General features: G+C 53.3%; 1 protein-coding gene across 2 annotated transcripts in view; it reads left to right on the top strand.

Moving 5' to 3' along the window:
* ADCY5 (adenylate cyclase 5) overlaps positions 1–15923 on the top strand; it is a 149637-nt gene extending 133714 nt beyond the window's left edge. For both annotated transcript variants that reach the window (XM_079155269.1, XM_079155270.1), the window contains exons 16-21: positions 402–431; positions 1365–1497; positions 7212–7475; positions 8399–8603; positions 11556–11680; positions 13536–15923. In XM_079155269.1, the coding sequence (XP_079011395.1) occupies positions 402–431; positions 1365–1497; positions 7212–7475; positions 8399–8603; positions 11556–11680; positions 13536–13664 (886 nt within the window). In that variant the 3' untranslated portion in view covers positions 13665–15923. The remainder of the gene's footprint in view (positions 1–401; positions 432–1364; positions 1498–7211; positions 7476–8398; positions 8604–11555; positions 11681–13535) is intronic.
* Positions 15924–16231: the final 308 nt, after the last annotated feature.

The following is a 16231-nucleotide window of genomic DNA, read 5'->3' as shown; positions in this document are numbered from 1 at the left end:
GCTACCACATAGGACAGTGCAGGTATAGGACTTACCCCGTTCACTCTGGATGTTAGCACACAGCTGGGGCAGACAGGTGGACAGGTGTCTGTCCAGGTGGATAGGCAGGGTGGGGTGGGCAGATGGAGTAAGAGCCAGGTAGTTTGTGATCACAGTGACCAGATGCTGTCTGGGGCTGGCCTTTGCATAAGCCTCCCTGCTGGGATACCCTTGGGTGCTGGGGTTGGAGAAAGAGGAGCAGCACTATTGAGGGTCGCAGAGCAGTTCTGGGGGACAGACAGGCAGAGCAGAAGAGCAGGGTGTGCGGGAGGCCAGCAGAGTAGGCCATGGAATGACAGGCCTGGAGGCCACTTTACACCAAAGAGCAGACCTGAACAGTGTCCCCCCATTTCCCTTCACAGAGACTTCAGCAACAACGGGACCTCCCAGTGGTGAGTTGACAACCTTCCTTTGATAGGCCCTCCCTGCCCTTAGCACAGAGCAACAGAGACTGGCAACTGGGACCCAGACGGGAGGGGTCTTGGCAGCAAGGTGGGGGTGGAGGAGCCTGGAGTGAGCAGGGAGGCCCCTGGGGGGAGCAAGTGGCCCAACTGGGATAGACCCCTTCTTTACTCACCATCCTGGTGACCCATAGCCTCAGTGCCAGGGTTATCAGGACCCAAGACCTCATTTTAAAGCCTCTAGCCTCAGGCCCTTCCCTAGGGACACACCTAAGACCCCCCAGACAGAGCAGGAACTGGCACCTGCTTCCCTCTGCGCAGAGCAAAGGTGAGGTCTGCACAGGGCTGCTGACGGGAGGCTCTGGGCACATCAGCTTCTGGCTCTGTGCTGGTGCAAGGAGCAGGGTTTGAAACGGCAGCTTCTATTGAGTATTTGTGTCAATGTTGGCAGAAATGTAATTGGAAACAGTAGCCAGCAGTTTGGCAAAGCCCAGTGTGTAGGGTGCTGCACTGAGCACCTCCTCTACAGAATCTTCAGTCCTGCCCACCACCTTGCAGTGTGGTATTCTTGTCCCCTGTTACAGAAGAGGAAACTTAAGAGTCTGGCCAAGGTAACCCAGAGACAGGGTGATAGGTGCTGCCTGGCTCCCTTGTTCCTGTGCACACTGTCCTGCCTCGTCCTCTGAGAAAGAGCAGACATCCGTGCTGCCTGAGGTGACCAGGGAATGAACTTGAGCGATGGGGGCGTAAGGTGCCAGGAGATGGGTAACAGCTGCCTGAGCTGCCGGAAGGCTTCCCAGAAGAGGTTCACCTCAGGCAGAGTTTGAGTGGCAGCTGTGCTGGGAGGAAGAAGAAGGCCTGGGGGTCTTCAGAGCCTGCTGTGAGTGCCAGGGCAGTCACAGGCCTGTCTTCCTCAATCTGCAGCCCTGAGCATGCGACCAAGGTGGCACTGAAGGTGGTGACGCCCATCATCATTTCAGTCTTCGTGCTGGCCCTGTACCTGCACGCCCAGCAGGTGGAGTCCACTGCCCGCCTTGACTTCCTCTGGAAGCTGCAGGTGGGTGGCCCTGGGGCTGCAGCTGGGTGGGGAGGCGGCTGGACCTCACAGCACTCACTGGGCTGGCCTGGACCTTAACCCTGCATTGACAAGGTGTCCTCTCAGGTCTCATCCCAAATAACCACTGCCCCATTTCCTGGGATCTGCTGCTTACTTTCCAGGGCTGAGAGGCAAAACCCTGGAGCATAGTCCAGACAAACCCACCCCCAACAGTGCAGGGACTCTGAGCCCAGGAGGTATGCCTTGCACTCGGCCCGTACTGCCAGAGCAGTTCTATGTGAGTCTGTAGCAGGGACACCGGCAGGCGGGGCAGCACAGCATGGAGCAGGAGCAGCAAAGTGTCCAGGTGTGGGAGGAGGAGGGGCAGGAGGCAAATAGAGTAGGGGCTAGCAGGATCCTGGGCTGCTTGTGGGAGCTGCCACCAGAGGCTCCTGTGCAGGCTTGAAGTGACCACAGCTGGGCAGAGACTCCTCCATAGGAGAAAGAACCAAAGGAATCAACAGGAAGCCCAGCTGGGCTCAGGGCAGGGGTGGTGGGGTGACCAGGGGCCATGGCTCTGACTAGTGTTGGGTGCACTGGAGGCAGAAATGCAACCTGCACTTGAATATCCAGGCTGTGTCCCTGCTCTCAGAGGACAGTGTCCACCTTCAGGAAAGGATATCTACAGGCCAGGCAGAGGTGGTGCTCTTGGTAGCCACAGTCCTAAGACCTTCTGTTCCCTGACAAGCCACCGCAGAAGAGCCTGGAGAGGACGCTCTAGGGCACTTGCAAATCAAGGCCAGCTTTCCTGTGGGCCCTTTGAATCTAGCCCCACCACCGCAAGGCTTAGCCAAAGCCTCTTCTGGTCTGACCCGTCTCCAGACCACGTCAGCTCATCCAAGGCCCGCTTAGAACTCCGCCATCCCAGACTCCTCACCATTGTAGAGCTCTTTGGCTGGGGGCAGGAGGCTTTTGGTTGGATGCCAAGTATAGATGGGGCATGTGGTTGTCCCTTCTGTTGGGTATGTTGCATGCAGTGTAGTTTTTAGCTCCGAAGTGTGTCGTAAGGTGCCCTGAGGCTGGGGTACCCAAGAAGGGTGCCACAAGTGTCTCATGTGGAGTACCCCTCCTGAAGTCCTGGGCTGGGAACAACCTCCAGAAACAGCCACGTGTCTGTCCTTCTCAGGTATCCCCCTTCTCACACCCCTCCTCTTTGGGGAAGTCCCAGGGAGGCTCCAGTGCTCTCCTGAGGGTTGACCAGACACGGTGGGGCCTAAAGCCACCTCTTCCTCTTTGCTCACATGCACATCTGTCCCCAGAAATCCCACCCAAGATTGTTGCCAATGTGCCTCACAGTTGTTTTACAGAGACCTCGGGAAGAGCGAGCCTGCCACCAAGCCCCTGCTGGGTCCTCAGCCCCTTCAGCCACACCCTGGAGTGTCTCTGTCCAACTCCTGAGTATGGGGGATCCACCAGGCTACACCCCGCCTACTTCCCTTGTGTCCAACCACAGTTGCTCTCTCAGCCCCGGCCAGGAAGTGAGGCCTGCCAATGGGGAGGGCGGGCGCTGCCTGCCCAGGGCTTGCCAGCACTCAACCCAGCTCTGACCTGCCAGGCTGGAGCAGCTGAAAGGGGTGTGCATGGGACAGGAACAGCACTCCCTTCCCCATTGAGACTTCCCCTGCCCTCCAGCAGCCCCGCTCAGAAGCACCAGGCCTCAGCCCCAGGCGCTTGTGTTAGATGGCCACGGAAACCTCTGACTTCCTCTTCCATACCTTTCCTCCCGACCTCCTTCCTCCCCATGCCCCTAGCTCACCTCCCCCATTTATTTATAAGTTAAAAAGTTTTAAACCTACAGAAATACTGTGAGAACAACATAAAGAACTCCAGCAGTCCCTTTGGGTTATCCTCCCTTTATTTTATGGCCCCACCCGCCCCCTGTGTGTATGTATATTCTTTTCTTACTCCTGTTTCTTTCTACATGATGTCCATCACCCCTGGATACTTCCAGTGTCTTCCTTCCAAGAGTGAGGATGCTACCTGCATCCCCCACCCTGTGACCTCCCCATCAGGAAGTCAGCAGTGGAAACAGGTCCGGCTCACCTTGTGCCAGCTGTGCCCATTCCAGCCCAGAATCCTCTCCAGGATTTAGTTGTCTAAATCTCTGCATTTAGTTGTTTCTTCATTCCTTCCTTGTCTCTCCGTCCTTGCCAGACTTCGAGGGCTTGTTCTCTGTCAGACCCATGTCCAGACTCAGGCCCCACCTTCCTGAAGGAGGCCCAGGGCAGTGGTGCTGGGCACTTCTGGGGCATCACACTGGGGACTCCCTGCGCTGACCCATCCCACCACTGATGGTACCGACTCTGATGGCAGCTCTAGTTACTGCCGACGACATTTCTCCAGCACCACGCCCTCTTTCTCTCCTTCATATTTTCTTGACATTTTGTGGAAAAATACTCTGGATATTACAGCGATCTTCCCATCCTCAGCAAAGCTCCATCCAGCAGCCTTTGCATCCATTGTTGACTCCTGCTTCTCTCAGTCCCACCACGGAGGTGCCAGCCGGTGAGGCTGTGGCCTCCTTCCTCTGTTCTTAGGGAGACCTCCCACTCATTGGCCTATCGTTCACTTATTTATGTCAGTGCAGGCTCACAGACACCCATTTAGTCCAGTGGGTTATAATCTGCTACTCTGTTTATTCTAATGTTTGGCTAGTGTGCATTTCTTCAAGCTGACTTCCATGTCATTTGACATGTCTCCAGCGTTCTTTGGGCATCTCCTGACTTCCTGGCACAATGAGATGTCTCAAGCTTACCTGACATTTTTCCTGTTCCAGCCCAGGAATCATCAATTTCTTTAAAGAGCTCTTGCTCCTAGTGGAGAGTAGTATTTAGAGTCCATGAGCTGAGTACTCGGTGGGCTTGCTGCTTCTGGATCTGTGTTAGTTTCCTGTGACAAAAATCTCTCAAAATCAACTTACAGCAAGAAAGACTTATTTTGGCTTATGGTTGCAGAAAATTTTGTCCATGGTCCTTGCCCCATTTATTTGGGCCTGTGACGAGGCAGAATCTCATGGCTGGAAGCGCTTGGTAGAGCAGAACTGCTCACCTTGTGTCAACTAGGAAGCAAAGAAAGCGGAGAAGGTCCTGGGACAAGACCTTCAAGGACACACCCCCAGGACCTACTTCCTCCCAGTAGTGCCTGCCTCACAAAGTTTCCACCATCTCCCAAGAGCACCACCACTAGGGGACATGATCCTTTGAGGGGATCCCAGATCCACACTATTAACATGGTCATCTCCAGAGACAAAGCTAGGAAATATATGTAGTTGATGTAAACATGCGGAAATACAAGTACACACAAATGCAGGTGTGCACACAGACGTACCACCCGGCTTCTATCTGTGGAGAGAGATTATTTAAAACCATGGCTCATGCCAGCTCTTCCCATTTGAGTCCTGTGCCTCAGGCTTCTCTGTTGCCTTCCCTGTGCCAGGGTGAGAGCCACCTAAATCACTCTCCTAGAGGGGCACTGGCCCCTCAACGCCCCCAGCCTGTCCTGCCCCCCTCCCTCTTGGCCTCCTTGCTTCCTTGTGTGATGGATCCCATCCCTCTGCCACTTTGCTTTCTCAGGCACTCAGGACCCTGTGCTGGGAGGGAAGCCACTGACTCAGGCTGACACCATCCTGTGTCAGCCCTGTCCACTGAAGCTCCCCAAGAGTCTCATGGTGCTGGCAGGTCCCTCCAGCTCCATCCTTCTTCTGGGCTTTTGGGAACTTGGAGGACAACATGGAACAGTAAACAGAAACCTGAAAGCAGGCCTTAGGAACCCGGGGTGCTTGTCGCCACCTCTTCCCCAGGCTCGCCCAGCAGCCCCTTTGCTATTGGACCTGTGGGTGTGTGCTCATGGAGGAGGGGCTTACCAGGAACACACCCTTGCACACAGCGCCCCCTCCTGGCCTAACCATTGAGTCTCCATTTCCCACGTCTCCATTTCCCACCCTCCTCCAGCATTGCTCACATTAGGACTATCAAGAGGCTGTGCAGGCCTGTGCCACCAAAGCCTCAGAAGCCGATGGCCATGTTGGCAGCTGCCCAACCTGTGTTGGAGTGGAGCTCCCCAGATGTGGCAGGAGTGCCTGGCCTGTCTGGGGGATTGACCTCTGTCCCCAGTAGCAGCCCTGCCCCCAGCCTCCACGGCACTCTCTGTGTTTTGGGCAGATGCTCTCTAAGGGAGGTGCATGCCCCATCTCTGCTGCCTGTTGGGTGAACAGAAGGAACTGGAATGCTCAGGGCCCCCGGGACAGGGTCTGGGCAGGCAGAGGCAGGACAGCAAGAGCTCTGGTGCATTTGCAGAAGCAGATGGACGATTGCCTGGGCTCCTCTATGGTCAGCCCTCAAGGGGAGGTAGAGGGACTCCTACTGGCTTGGGCAACCTGCTGCAGAGCAGGAGCAGGTGCCCTTTGTTCTTGAAGAAGGAGCCTGAGCAGAGTGCCCCACCTCACAGGAGCACAGGTCACCTGGCTGGAAGGCTGGGCAGGAAGATGGCACACACCAGCCACACTCACCTGGCATCTGAAGTGGTGGGTGGAGGCTGGAGCCCCTTGGGTCCAGAAGCTTCCTCAGGCATGACCCTGATTCTTGGAGCCACATGTCCAGTGGCTCCAGGAGTCCACCAGGCTGTAGACAGTACAATCAGGACATCCCTGAGCCTTGGCAGCTGAGTCTTGGTCTCAGGTCTTCTGTCCTTGGGCTCTGTCCCCCCAGGACCCAGGTCTATAGACTCAGGAAGGTGTGCCAGTTCCTGGCATAGGAAAAACCAGAGGAAAGCAGCCCTGGGCCTGTTGTGAATCTAGATGCAGCTGAGTAGAAAGACATCTCAGCCCTGCTAATGATCTTCCCAGCCGGCATCACCAACAGGTCACTCCTAGCTTGAGAGGTCCTTATGTCTATCAGGGGTGAGAAAGCCAGGTGACTCTGCCCTGTAATCCCACATCCTGTGATCACTCTGGTCAAGGTGTGAGCACGCTGCTACATCTTGAGGTACAACTGCTTCTCTGCTTCAGTTCCTTGTTGCTGCTCCTGGCCTCTTGACCCAAGGACTCCACACTGTCCCTTTACATGGAAGGTGACTGACCACAAACTCCCACTGTGCAGACCCAGGACCAAAACTGGGGGAAAAACCAGTTGAAGGTGATGTCTCCTTCCTGCCTGATTGGTACCTGGTGGCATCTGTCTCTCCTGGCTGCATCTGGCTTTGAAGGCTGTTCTCATAGGAATAAGATAGGCAGGACCCTGGCCTATTCCCCCTGTGGCCAGTGGGTTGAAGTAGCCCTGGCAAGATGCTTTTCTGATTGCATTCCCTGATTTTAAGAGGAAAAATGCAAGGTAGAGAGGCCTCAGGAAATCAGCAACCTATTTTGGGTGTTGATTTTGGACTCTCCCTTTCCCCTGGAGGCTAGTGCCAGGCTTGGGCAGGCAGGAGACTTTCAGCTCCTCCTCTGGGACCTGCATCTGCTCTGAGCTTCCCTCCTCTGGGACCAGCTCTCTGATGCATCACTTTCCAAGAAGTAGACCATCTTTTCTGAAGGTGGAGGTGATGCTCTTAGAGAATCCCTGGGAGCAGAGAGATGGCAGAAACAGCCTTGGGCTTGTCTTGGCGTTGGTGGATTCTTGTCTCGTTCTAAGTAGGGCTACAGCTCTGCCCCACCCCTTGACCAAGTCCTCTGTCCCCAGGCCACAGAGGAGAAGGAGGAGATGGAGGAGCTGCAGGCCTACAACCGGAGGCTGCTGCACAACATCCTGCCCAAGGACGTGGCCGCCCACTTCCTGGCCCGGGAGCGCCGCAATGACGAGCTCTACTACCAGTCCTGCGAGTGCGTGGCCGTCATGTTCGCCTCCATCGCCAACTTCTCTGAGTTCTATGTGGAGCTGGAGGCCAACAACGAGGGCGTCGAGTGCCTGCGGCTGCTCAATGAGATCATCGCTGACTTTGACGAGGTGCTCCTGAGCGTCCGTGGGTCCCCAGGGCTCCCTCCTCCATGTGTGTGTGAGCTGTGCTGACAGAAGCCTAATGGCAAGAGCCTGAAGCTGTCCCAGGCGCTGTGTGTCACAGGCACCTTGTCACAGGTTCCAGATGAGAAAACAGGCCCACAGACCTCAGGTGGCTTGCCCAAGGGCCTATAAGGGCCAGGGCTGGGGCTTCGGCCCAGGCTATTTGAACTTGAACCTTCAGGGTCCTAGTTGCCAGGACTGCCCAGAGCTTCGGGAGAGTCAAAGGAAGGAGGAGCCTCTAGTGAAGGGATAGGCGGGGCAAAGACATCAGGGTGGAGAAGGCGCCAAGACATTGCTTCTTTTGTTTCTCGTGCCTGATGTGCATCCACCGCAGGTCACGAAGGCCGTCTCCACCCTGTTGGGAGTCTGGGAGGCACGGTGCAGCAGAGTTGCCGTGCCTGGACACGGGCACAGGAGGCGCTGGGTCCTGGCAGGGTTGGAAGAAGCCCACGAGAGCCCCGGGGCGGCAGGGCAGTTGGACTGGGATTAAGGACTCTGGGGAGGCGTGGGTCGTGGGAAAAGGTCGTCTCACTAGACAGAGATGAGGAGGGTTCCCTCATGAGGGGTGTGAGCCACTGAAGGGACTCCAGCCATCCAGCCCATGGGGGCATGAGACCCAGTGGTGACCAGTGCCTTGTCCTCAGGGGCTCTTGGTGTGGGGTTTGCACGTAGCACACAGGACAGAGACTGAGTACAGAGGGGACCTGGCTCTGTTATGGAGCACTGGGGCCTCACATTCAGTCCATGCCCTTACTGAAGAGGGGACATCTGAGGGGCCACGCTGCTGTACTTCCCTGGTTTCTCCTCTGCCCCTCCCTATAGACCTCAGTGCCCTGGACTTGACCCAGGGTTGGTTTCCTTCTGTCCAGATCATCAGCGAGGATCGTTTCAGGCAGCTGGAAAAGATCAAGACCATCGGCAGCACCTACATGGCCGCCTCGGGCCTGAACGACTCCACCTACGACAAGGTGGGCAAGACGCACATCAAAGCCCTGGCTGACTTCGCCATGAGGCTGATGGACCAAATGAAGTACATCAACGAGCACTCCTTCAACAACTTCCAGATGAAGATCGGTGAGCAAGGAGGGCTTCTGAGGGCTCCCCCTCCCCGAATCCTGCATCTGTCACCATAGAAGGTGACAGATAGAAGAGGCTGCATACTAGTTTGTCTCTCTGCCCAAAGAGGGGCAGCCAGAGGTGGGGAGCTGATCACTCAGTGTAGCTGCTGGCCTGGTAGCGCCTCATGTGAAGAGGCAGGACACCCACCTTTAGTTCCCACCCACCCATGTATTGGGAAGGCATGATTGGACCCAGGTTGTGCCTCCCCAAAGGCTTTGTGGGAATGCTCTGTGATGGGGGACCCAGGGCCTGGTGGTAGCTTTGGGCAGATGACAGTGCCATTTATTTCCAATAATACTGATGTAACCAACAGTAGTGTTTTTTTTTGTTTTTTTTTTTTTTTGGTTTTTTTTTTTTTTGTTTTTTTTTTTTGTGGTGCTGGGGATCGAACTCAGGGCCATGTGCATGCAAGGCAAGCACTCTACCAACTGAGCTATCTCCCCAGCCCAACAGTAGTGTTTTATGTTAAAAGTATTCCAAATTCATTGAGTAAAAATGAAAAATAGTGAACACATTTTCTGCAAAATTGTTAGCAAAATAAAACGAGTAAAGTGAAGTTTACAGGCAGTGGCACACATCTGTAATCCCAGTGATTTTGGAGGCTGAGGCAGGAGGATCACAAGTTTGAAACCAGCCTCAGCAACTTAGACCCTGTCTCAAAATAAAAAATAAAAAGAGCTGGGGATATGGCTCAGTGGTAAAGTTCCTCTGGGTTCAATTCTCCAGCACCACAAAAAAAAAAAAGAAAAGAAAGAGAGGAAATAGAACTAGAACCATGGGAAAAAAAATCATGTAATATGACAGTGAAACAGTTCTATTTCCACTTTTTAAAAAACAGAAATCTTAGGGGCTGGGGATATGGCTCAGTTGGTAGAGTGCTTGCCTTGCAATCACAAGACTCTGGGTTCAATCCCTAGCACTGCAAAAAAAAAAAACCAGAAATATTAAAAATGACAACCAGGATCAGTTGGTTGTGGTAAGAACGTGTGATGATCAGCCCTGTGTCTGCCCTGCACTTGTCCTTGGCTGGTTAGGCCTGTGAGATGGCTTGGGAACTTCCCAGGCACCCGTGTGATGTGTGGAGGCCATGGTGGGGACTCTGCAGAGGGTGGTCCAGGGTTCTGAGCAGAGAAGCTCTGGGTCAGCTTTAAAACAGGACATATTCTACTTGTTCAGAAACTCTTTGAACCCAAAATAGAATATTTTTCTTTTTTATATTTAATTTTATTTTTATTTGTTCAACCTTTTCACAACTTTCAGAATCGAAAGAATAGTAGCCAAAACCCAGGTACACTTTACATACCTACCCAGCCCCGCCCTGCTCCATCCACAAGATGATTTCCGACTTACAGCTTTGGATGAGTTGCTCGATAAAGCTCAAGGCATTTCTGCAGTTTGTTTGTCCTTAGGATATATTTCAATTTCATTTTTGCAGTGCTAGGGGTTGAATCCAGGGCTTTGCGCATGATAGGTGAGCACCCTACCACTGAGCCTCATCCACAGCCCATTTTATATTTTATTTTGAGGCAGGTGTCACTAAGTTACCCAAGCTGGCCTTGAACTTGTCATTCTTCTGCCTCAGGCTCCCAGTTAGGAGGTATTACAGGTGTGCACAACAACATCCAGCTCGGAGACTAAATTTTACTAATGATTTACAGTCTGACAGAGTGCAAGTTATTTTTGCAATAGAAACTTTGTCAAGTGTCCTCTTCCTCCTCTTGAGATCTGTGGAGGCAGAAAATGCTTTCTGAAAGAGCAGACCTCAGTTCTATTCAAAGTTTCTTGCATTATCAACTCCCTGGGAATGTCTCACACCATAAATGATTCAGAGTTCAAATTTTAAAAAAGTAAAAGTAATTCACCAAAGAAAATACTGGCATTTCAATTCTCAAAATTAGTACATTAAAATGAAATATTAGCTTACTGTAAACCAATATTATGATCATTAGTGTCCTCAGGAGACATTTGTTCTAGCCTGAGTGTCAGGAATTGGGCTGTTTCTGAGTGAGCTGCTTGTTTTGTCGTGTGGGCACAGTGCTTTGTGACTTGACCAGGTTTCCATTTTGCTTTGGCTGTTAGAAATTCCAGACAGAGCCAGCTAGGGGTCTGCTTTAACTAACGTGTGTTCTGTGTTTGTTTTTGTATTAACGTTATTCTTGGTATCATGTAATGTTGCTGTTCTCATTTTCCTCTCCCCACATCTTATCCACCTACAGTTTTGTGTTTTTCTCCTGGTGTGTATTTTTGTAAACTGGGGATTGAGTGATAGCATCACCCAAGCTGTAGCTAAGGAGACTCGAGGGGTAGCTCCATTCATATGAACTAAGGGACACCTAAGTTGGTGGGCATGGTCTTTGGAAATAGAAGCCATCCAGAGCTCTGTGTGACCAATGAGGTGGGCAGTCGAACCTGTAACAGCATGCACAGTAGAAAGCTTCATGTGGTCACGATAGAACGTGGAGAGAGAGGAGCCCAGGCGGGAGAGGGGTTAGGAGTGAGGTCCTAAGAATGAGAAGAGAGGGGAGAGAAATAGGAGTGAGGAAGAGGGAAGGGGCACATTCTGTCTGCTGAGTTTGAGTCAATGGTGAAAACCTGAAAGTCTCCCAGAAAGGGAAGATTAAGAAAAGGTAGTTGGATTCTGCAAGAGGTCACTAGAGACCCTGAAGAGGGCACTCCTGGCAGTGGACTTGCAGAGGCAGGGATCACCTGGTGGTGAGGATGCAGGCCCTGGATGTGCGCCTAGGTTCCTATGGTCTTGGTTTATCAAACATTTGAGAAAGCAGAGATGTGGGAGGCTGTGGGGGAAAGCCTGGCATCAGGCCAGGAGGCAGAGAGAGGGACGCTAGTGAGGACAAGCAAAGCAAGCATCAGTCTTAATCTGATGAGTGTGGCTTATGTCCCCTGCAGGGCTCAACATTGGCCCTGTGGTGGCCGGGGTGATTGGGGCTCGCAAGCCTCAGTACGACATCTGGGGTAACACAGTTAATGTGGCCAGCCGCATGGACAGCACTGGCGTGCCTGACCGCATCCAGGTGAGTGTGAGAGCATCCACTGCCCAGATCACCCACAAGGGGGCCTCTGTCTGATGTTAAAAGGCCTTCAGGGCAGGCCGCGCACAGTTCCTAGTCAGAATTTCTGACCCAAATCCAAGGGCACTGACATCTTGAAACTTGGAGAACAGGATGTGTTTCAAGCCCTCAGCACCTTGGACAGATCTTCAGGGTTGCGCAGAGCCCTCTGCTGGGCACAGAAGGAATCGGGTAGGCAGAAGCAGGGTATTGGCTGCTGATGGCAAGCTGAGTATTGATGGGGAGCCCAGCACCTTCCCAGCCAGGCACATGGAGGGCACACCAAGACACCGGCAGGGAGTAGAGTCTTGCCTGTGGGGCTCCCTCTTAGGACCCGGTTCTGGAGAACCAGAGAAGGCTACTGGGTCCTAGGATGGCGCCTCCACCAGCTGCAGTAGCCAGGGGGCTTGGCCAGAGGCCCAGAGTCTTTTTCCTTTCCATCCTTCACAAGCTGTAAGTTGTGATCCCCAGGCCTGTCAGCCTTCAGCTGCTTTCCTTTTTCCCTCCTGGGATTTCCATGATTTGCTCCAGTCTGACAAAATGGCCCCGAGCTGTGCTCTGCTCCTCTATGGCCCTCTCACAATTCCCTGCAAGGCTGCAGGAAGTCAGCTTCCCTGGCCTCAGTTTTCTCTAGTGCTAACGGTGCCATTTTTAAGACATTTTGCCCACATTGACACTACTTAAATGTCCCCTGGTGTGCTGCTCTGTAGGGCATCTGATCAAAGAGATTGACCGCCAGCACAGCCTGGCCAGAGCCAGCAGACCTGGATGCTGAGGGGCCGGGAATGTGGCCTTCCCACCTCCACTCCTGTGCCAAGGAGAGAAGGGATGGCTGGGTGGGGGCTGGGGCCCTGAGGAGAGCTGTCTACAGAGCTTCTAACCTACCTGGTGACAGGTGTGAGGGACTCTGCCAGCAGCCACCACAGTAACCAGAACTGCACCTTCACTGGGGCCTCACCATGCAGACACCACAGTTCATGATAGCAGGCTCCCTCCCAGAGCCCCCAGAAATGCCCTGTCCCAGCCCCTTGCAGCCCGGCTCGGCAACCGTGTAGAGGCCTGCAGGAGGCCTGGCCATGCTCACTAATGGCACCTGCAACATCCTGTGAGGTGTCTGGCCATCCTGCCCCTCCCTGCTCCTGTCACTCTGGCTTCCCTCCTCACGGAGCCCAGCGCAGTGTAATTGGTAAAGCCCTGGTGAGTTCTCTCTGTCCCCAAAGCTAATGCGGAGACATGCACAAAATCTGGAACAGAGTCCAGTCTCTGTTGTTTATTAGCTGTGTAACCTCAGGCAAGTGACAGATTTTCTGATGCTGGGGATGATAATAGTATTATTTCGTATAAGGACAAAATGAGATAAGTAGTTGTTCTCAAACCTCTGTGGCGAAAACCAGTTTTTAAAAACCCATCTGATCTGTTGTGGAGTGAAAGATGCTGGTCACACACCTGGCTGTGGGTTGCAACGATGTCACATTGCTCTGAAGTGGCCGAAGCACTATTCTGCCTCTAGACGCTCTGGACTGTGCCCAAGCTGTTAAGGGCCACAGGCCACACTTTTTGAGTAGGACTGAAGTAGCACATGTGAGGTGATAGTCACAACGTCTGGCAGAGTAAGTGCTGAGAACCACAGTGGTCACTGTTCTCATTTCTAAGGGTCACTTCCATGGACAAGTCCCTGCCAGTCCCCAATATCCCCCCTCTGGGGGTGCTGCTCAGTCCCTTCTGTGAAGGGGCATCACAGTCAGTGGGGCTGTGCCCCACTGCAGTTCGTGACTAAGGTCATCAACAGCCTGTCTTCTCTCCTGCTTTGCCTCCCCAGGTCACCACGGACATGTACCAGGTGCTGGCTGCCAACACATACCAGCTGGAGTGCCGTGGTGTGGTCAAGGTCAAGGGGAAAGGCGAGATGATGACCTACTTCCTCAATGGAGGACCCCCACTAAGTTAGCAGCTGCCAGCAGTGGTGCCAGCAGCCTGGCCTCCGGAGGAATGGAACCGGCTTCTTTGTGTGCCACGTGGGCAGGTGGGAAGCCTGCACTCCAGCCGCGTGGTCATGCTGGAGAGATTTCCCACTCTGACTCGGAAGCAGCCTCTACCTTTGCTGGTGGGCACGGCCTCTGGCTCAGGCCCTGGGTGCCAGCGTCCTGCGAGCACCAAGCTGACCAAAGATGTTTCCCTCTGCAGAAGACTCGGCTGGACTTGAGCTAAACCATGAGTTTTCTGACAGGTGCTGCCGCTGAACGGAGGGGCGTTCCTGGAGCCTCTATCAGCCCAGTGCACAGCGGCAGGCCAGTGGAGAGGCCTTGGCCTCCATGGGTGGGTGGGAGGGCTCGACGCTGCCCTGGGGGTGCCCAGGGCCCCCCAGGGGTCTGATTTTCCACATGAGCCTTTAAACTTCAGACAGAGGCTGCAGCCCCTGCTTCCTGGCGGTGCTCTGAGGCAGGAGAGCTGGGTTTTAGAAGCTGTGGCCTTGGCCGCCATCCTCTGGCTGTACGTCCACGCACAGACTGTGCCCTGGGAGGGAAACAGGTCTCATTACGAAGGGGAGGCGAGAGGATGCCAAGCAAGCAGTGGTGGCTCTGAGAAAAAGAAAATATTTATTAAATAAAACAAAACAAGTTTTCTGTGCCCTTCTTTAGACTATGCTAGTTGTATGCGTGTAAGAGACACAGCAAATGAGGGTGCCACTGGGGGGAGGGGGGGCCCAAGTTGTCTTTTTTTGTATTTTTTATTTTGTATTATTGAAAGCCTTGGAGATCTAACAGATATACCAAATTCTATATTTTGTAAATTCTCTATATTAGAAAACAGCTGTGCACAGGGGGCGTTTGTGCTCATTTGTACTGTACGTATGTCTGCGTGCGTCCTGGTGCACATGTACGTGTGTTCATGCCATGCGGCTGCCCAGCAGGACCTACCCCACCTCAGACTCGGCAGTTTGGTTTTCCCAGGAGCAGTGTGTGTCCTTGTGGGGTACCCTACATTCAGATCAAGGAGAAAGATGCAGGGACACGTGGCCCTCTCTCTTTTTCACACACTCGCAAAGACACAACCCACTTCTGCTGAGTAAAACGCAGATGGGGATGATAAGACAGACACTTCCTTCCCATCCAGGTGGTGCTGGAAGCAAGGCGAGCAGCCTCAGTCTGTGCAGGCAGCATGGCCACTGTCAGCTCTTTTGTTCCCTGGGATGTCAGATGTTTGCTGCCTGCACAGAGGCAGCGCCTAGGGACTCCTGAGAGCTTAGGGATGTCCCAGGGCTGGGAAGAAGCCTAGCCTGCCTGGTTTGCTTAGCTGGCCAGGGGCAGGTGGCTCTCCCTGGATGCAGTCTCCTGGGGATCTCCTGTGATGCAATGTGTAGGCCTCAGGTTTGGGGAAGGGTGTGGCCCTGCCCTCTACCTGCAAACCAGACAGAGGAATGGGTTGAGCTGTTTTAGAGTCTGTGGGGGAAAAGCAGCAAAAATTTCATTTTGTCTAGTTTTTATTTTGGGGGTGGGGAGGGAGCAAGTCAATACACGGAAGGGAGAAAAACATTTTTTATAACTTCTGAGGGAGGCATTTGGAAAATGATGTACTAGCACAGAGTTGTATTAAAGCAGCAACCTTAGGGTCTGTTCCCAGATCTTTTCATTGCTTCTCAGGTTAGACTTCTCCCCAGACATACACTTGGAAGGAGACTGGAATGGCAGCTATTTGCTGGCTACTGAAACCTTCCTTTATGTCCACCCACACCACCCTCCCCTCCGCTCCACCTCCACCCCAATTTGAACACAGCTCTGAGAAGCAGAGCATATGGACCCCAAACTGCCAAGCCTGAGTGTGTCCTGTGCCCTTGCCGCTCCACCTTTGAGTTCTGCATTGCCCTTCCAGCCCCTGGCGCAGGGCTGCTCTCTGCCCCGGAGTCTTTCTCGAGTCCCCTGTCCTCCATATGGCCTGCCAGTGGTGCTGGGTTTTCATTTCGCTTCTGACTTGAGTAAAGTGTGCGTGCTGAGTTCATCCTGTGTTCCCGCTGTTGGTCTGGGCCTTGTGGGGCCCTCCCCATCCCAGCAGTGACTGGTGGCAGCGTGCAGTGCTAGCTCTTCGTTCCCTCTAAGGGGTGTGCACTCTTTTTATTCCTGCTCTTGCAAAAATGGATACGATTATGATTTCCCATGGAAATTGAAAAGTCTATTTAAATAATTTAACTATTAAACACTTTCACTGGTAATGTGTCCTGGTCTGGTTTGTGGCTTGGGCCAGGGAAGCATGTTTTAAAACAGGTGAGCCAAATTGGTTTGCATGCCAAGGGGAAAAAAGGTCAAAGGACAGGAAGAAAACACCGACCATGGAAAGGACCCAAGGAGGTGGGAGGCCTGGGCCGCGGGCCACAGGCAAACTGATCTGCCTGCACAGCTCACGATGGCTCTCTGGGCCACACCAGGATGGGCACCAGATAAATGTCAACTCACTGACTCTTCCTAGCCTTCTCATTTCACTGATGAAGAAACAGAGGCATAGAAAGGTTGCCACTATTTG

This window comes from Sciurus vulgaris (assembly GCF_902686455.1).
Source record: "Sciurus vulgaris genome assembly, chromosome: 10".
Taxonomy (NCBI): Eukaryota; Metazoa; Chordata; class Mammalia; order Rodentia; family Sciuridae; genus Sciurus; species Sciurus vulgaris.
This window is presented reverse-complemented; position numbering and strand designations above follow the sequence as displayed.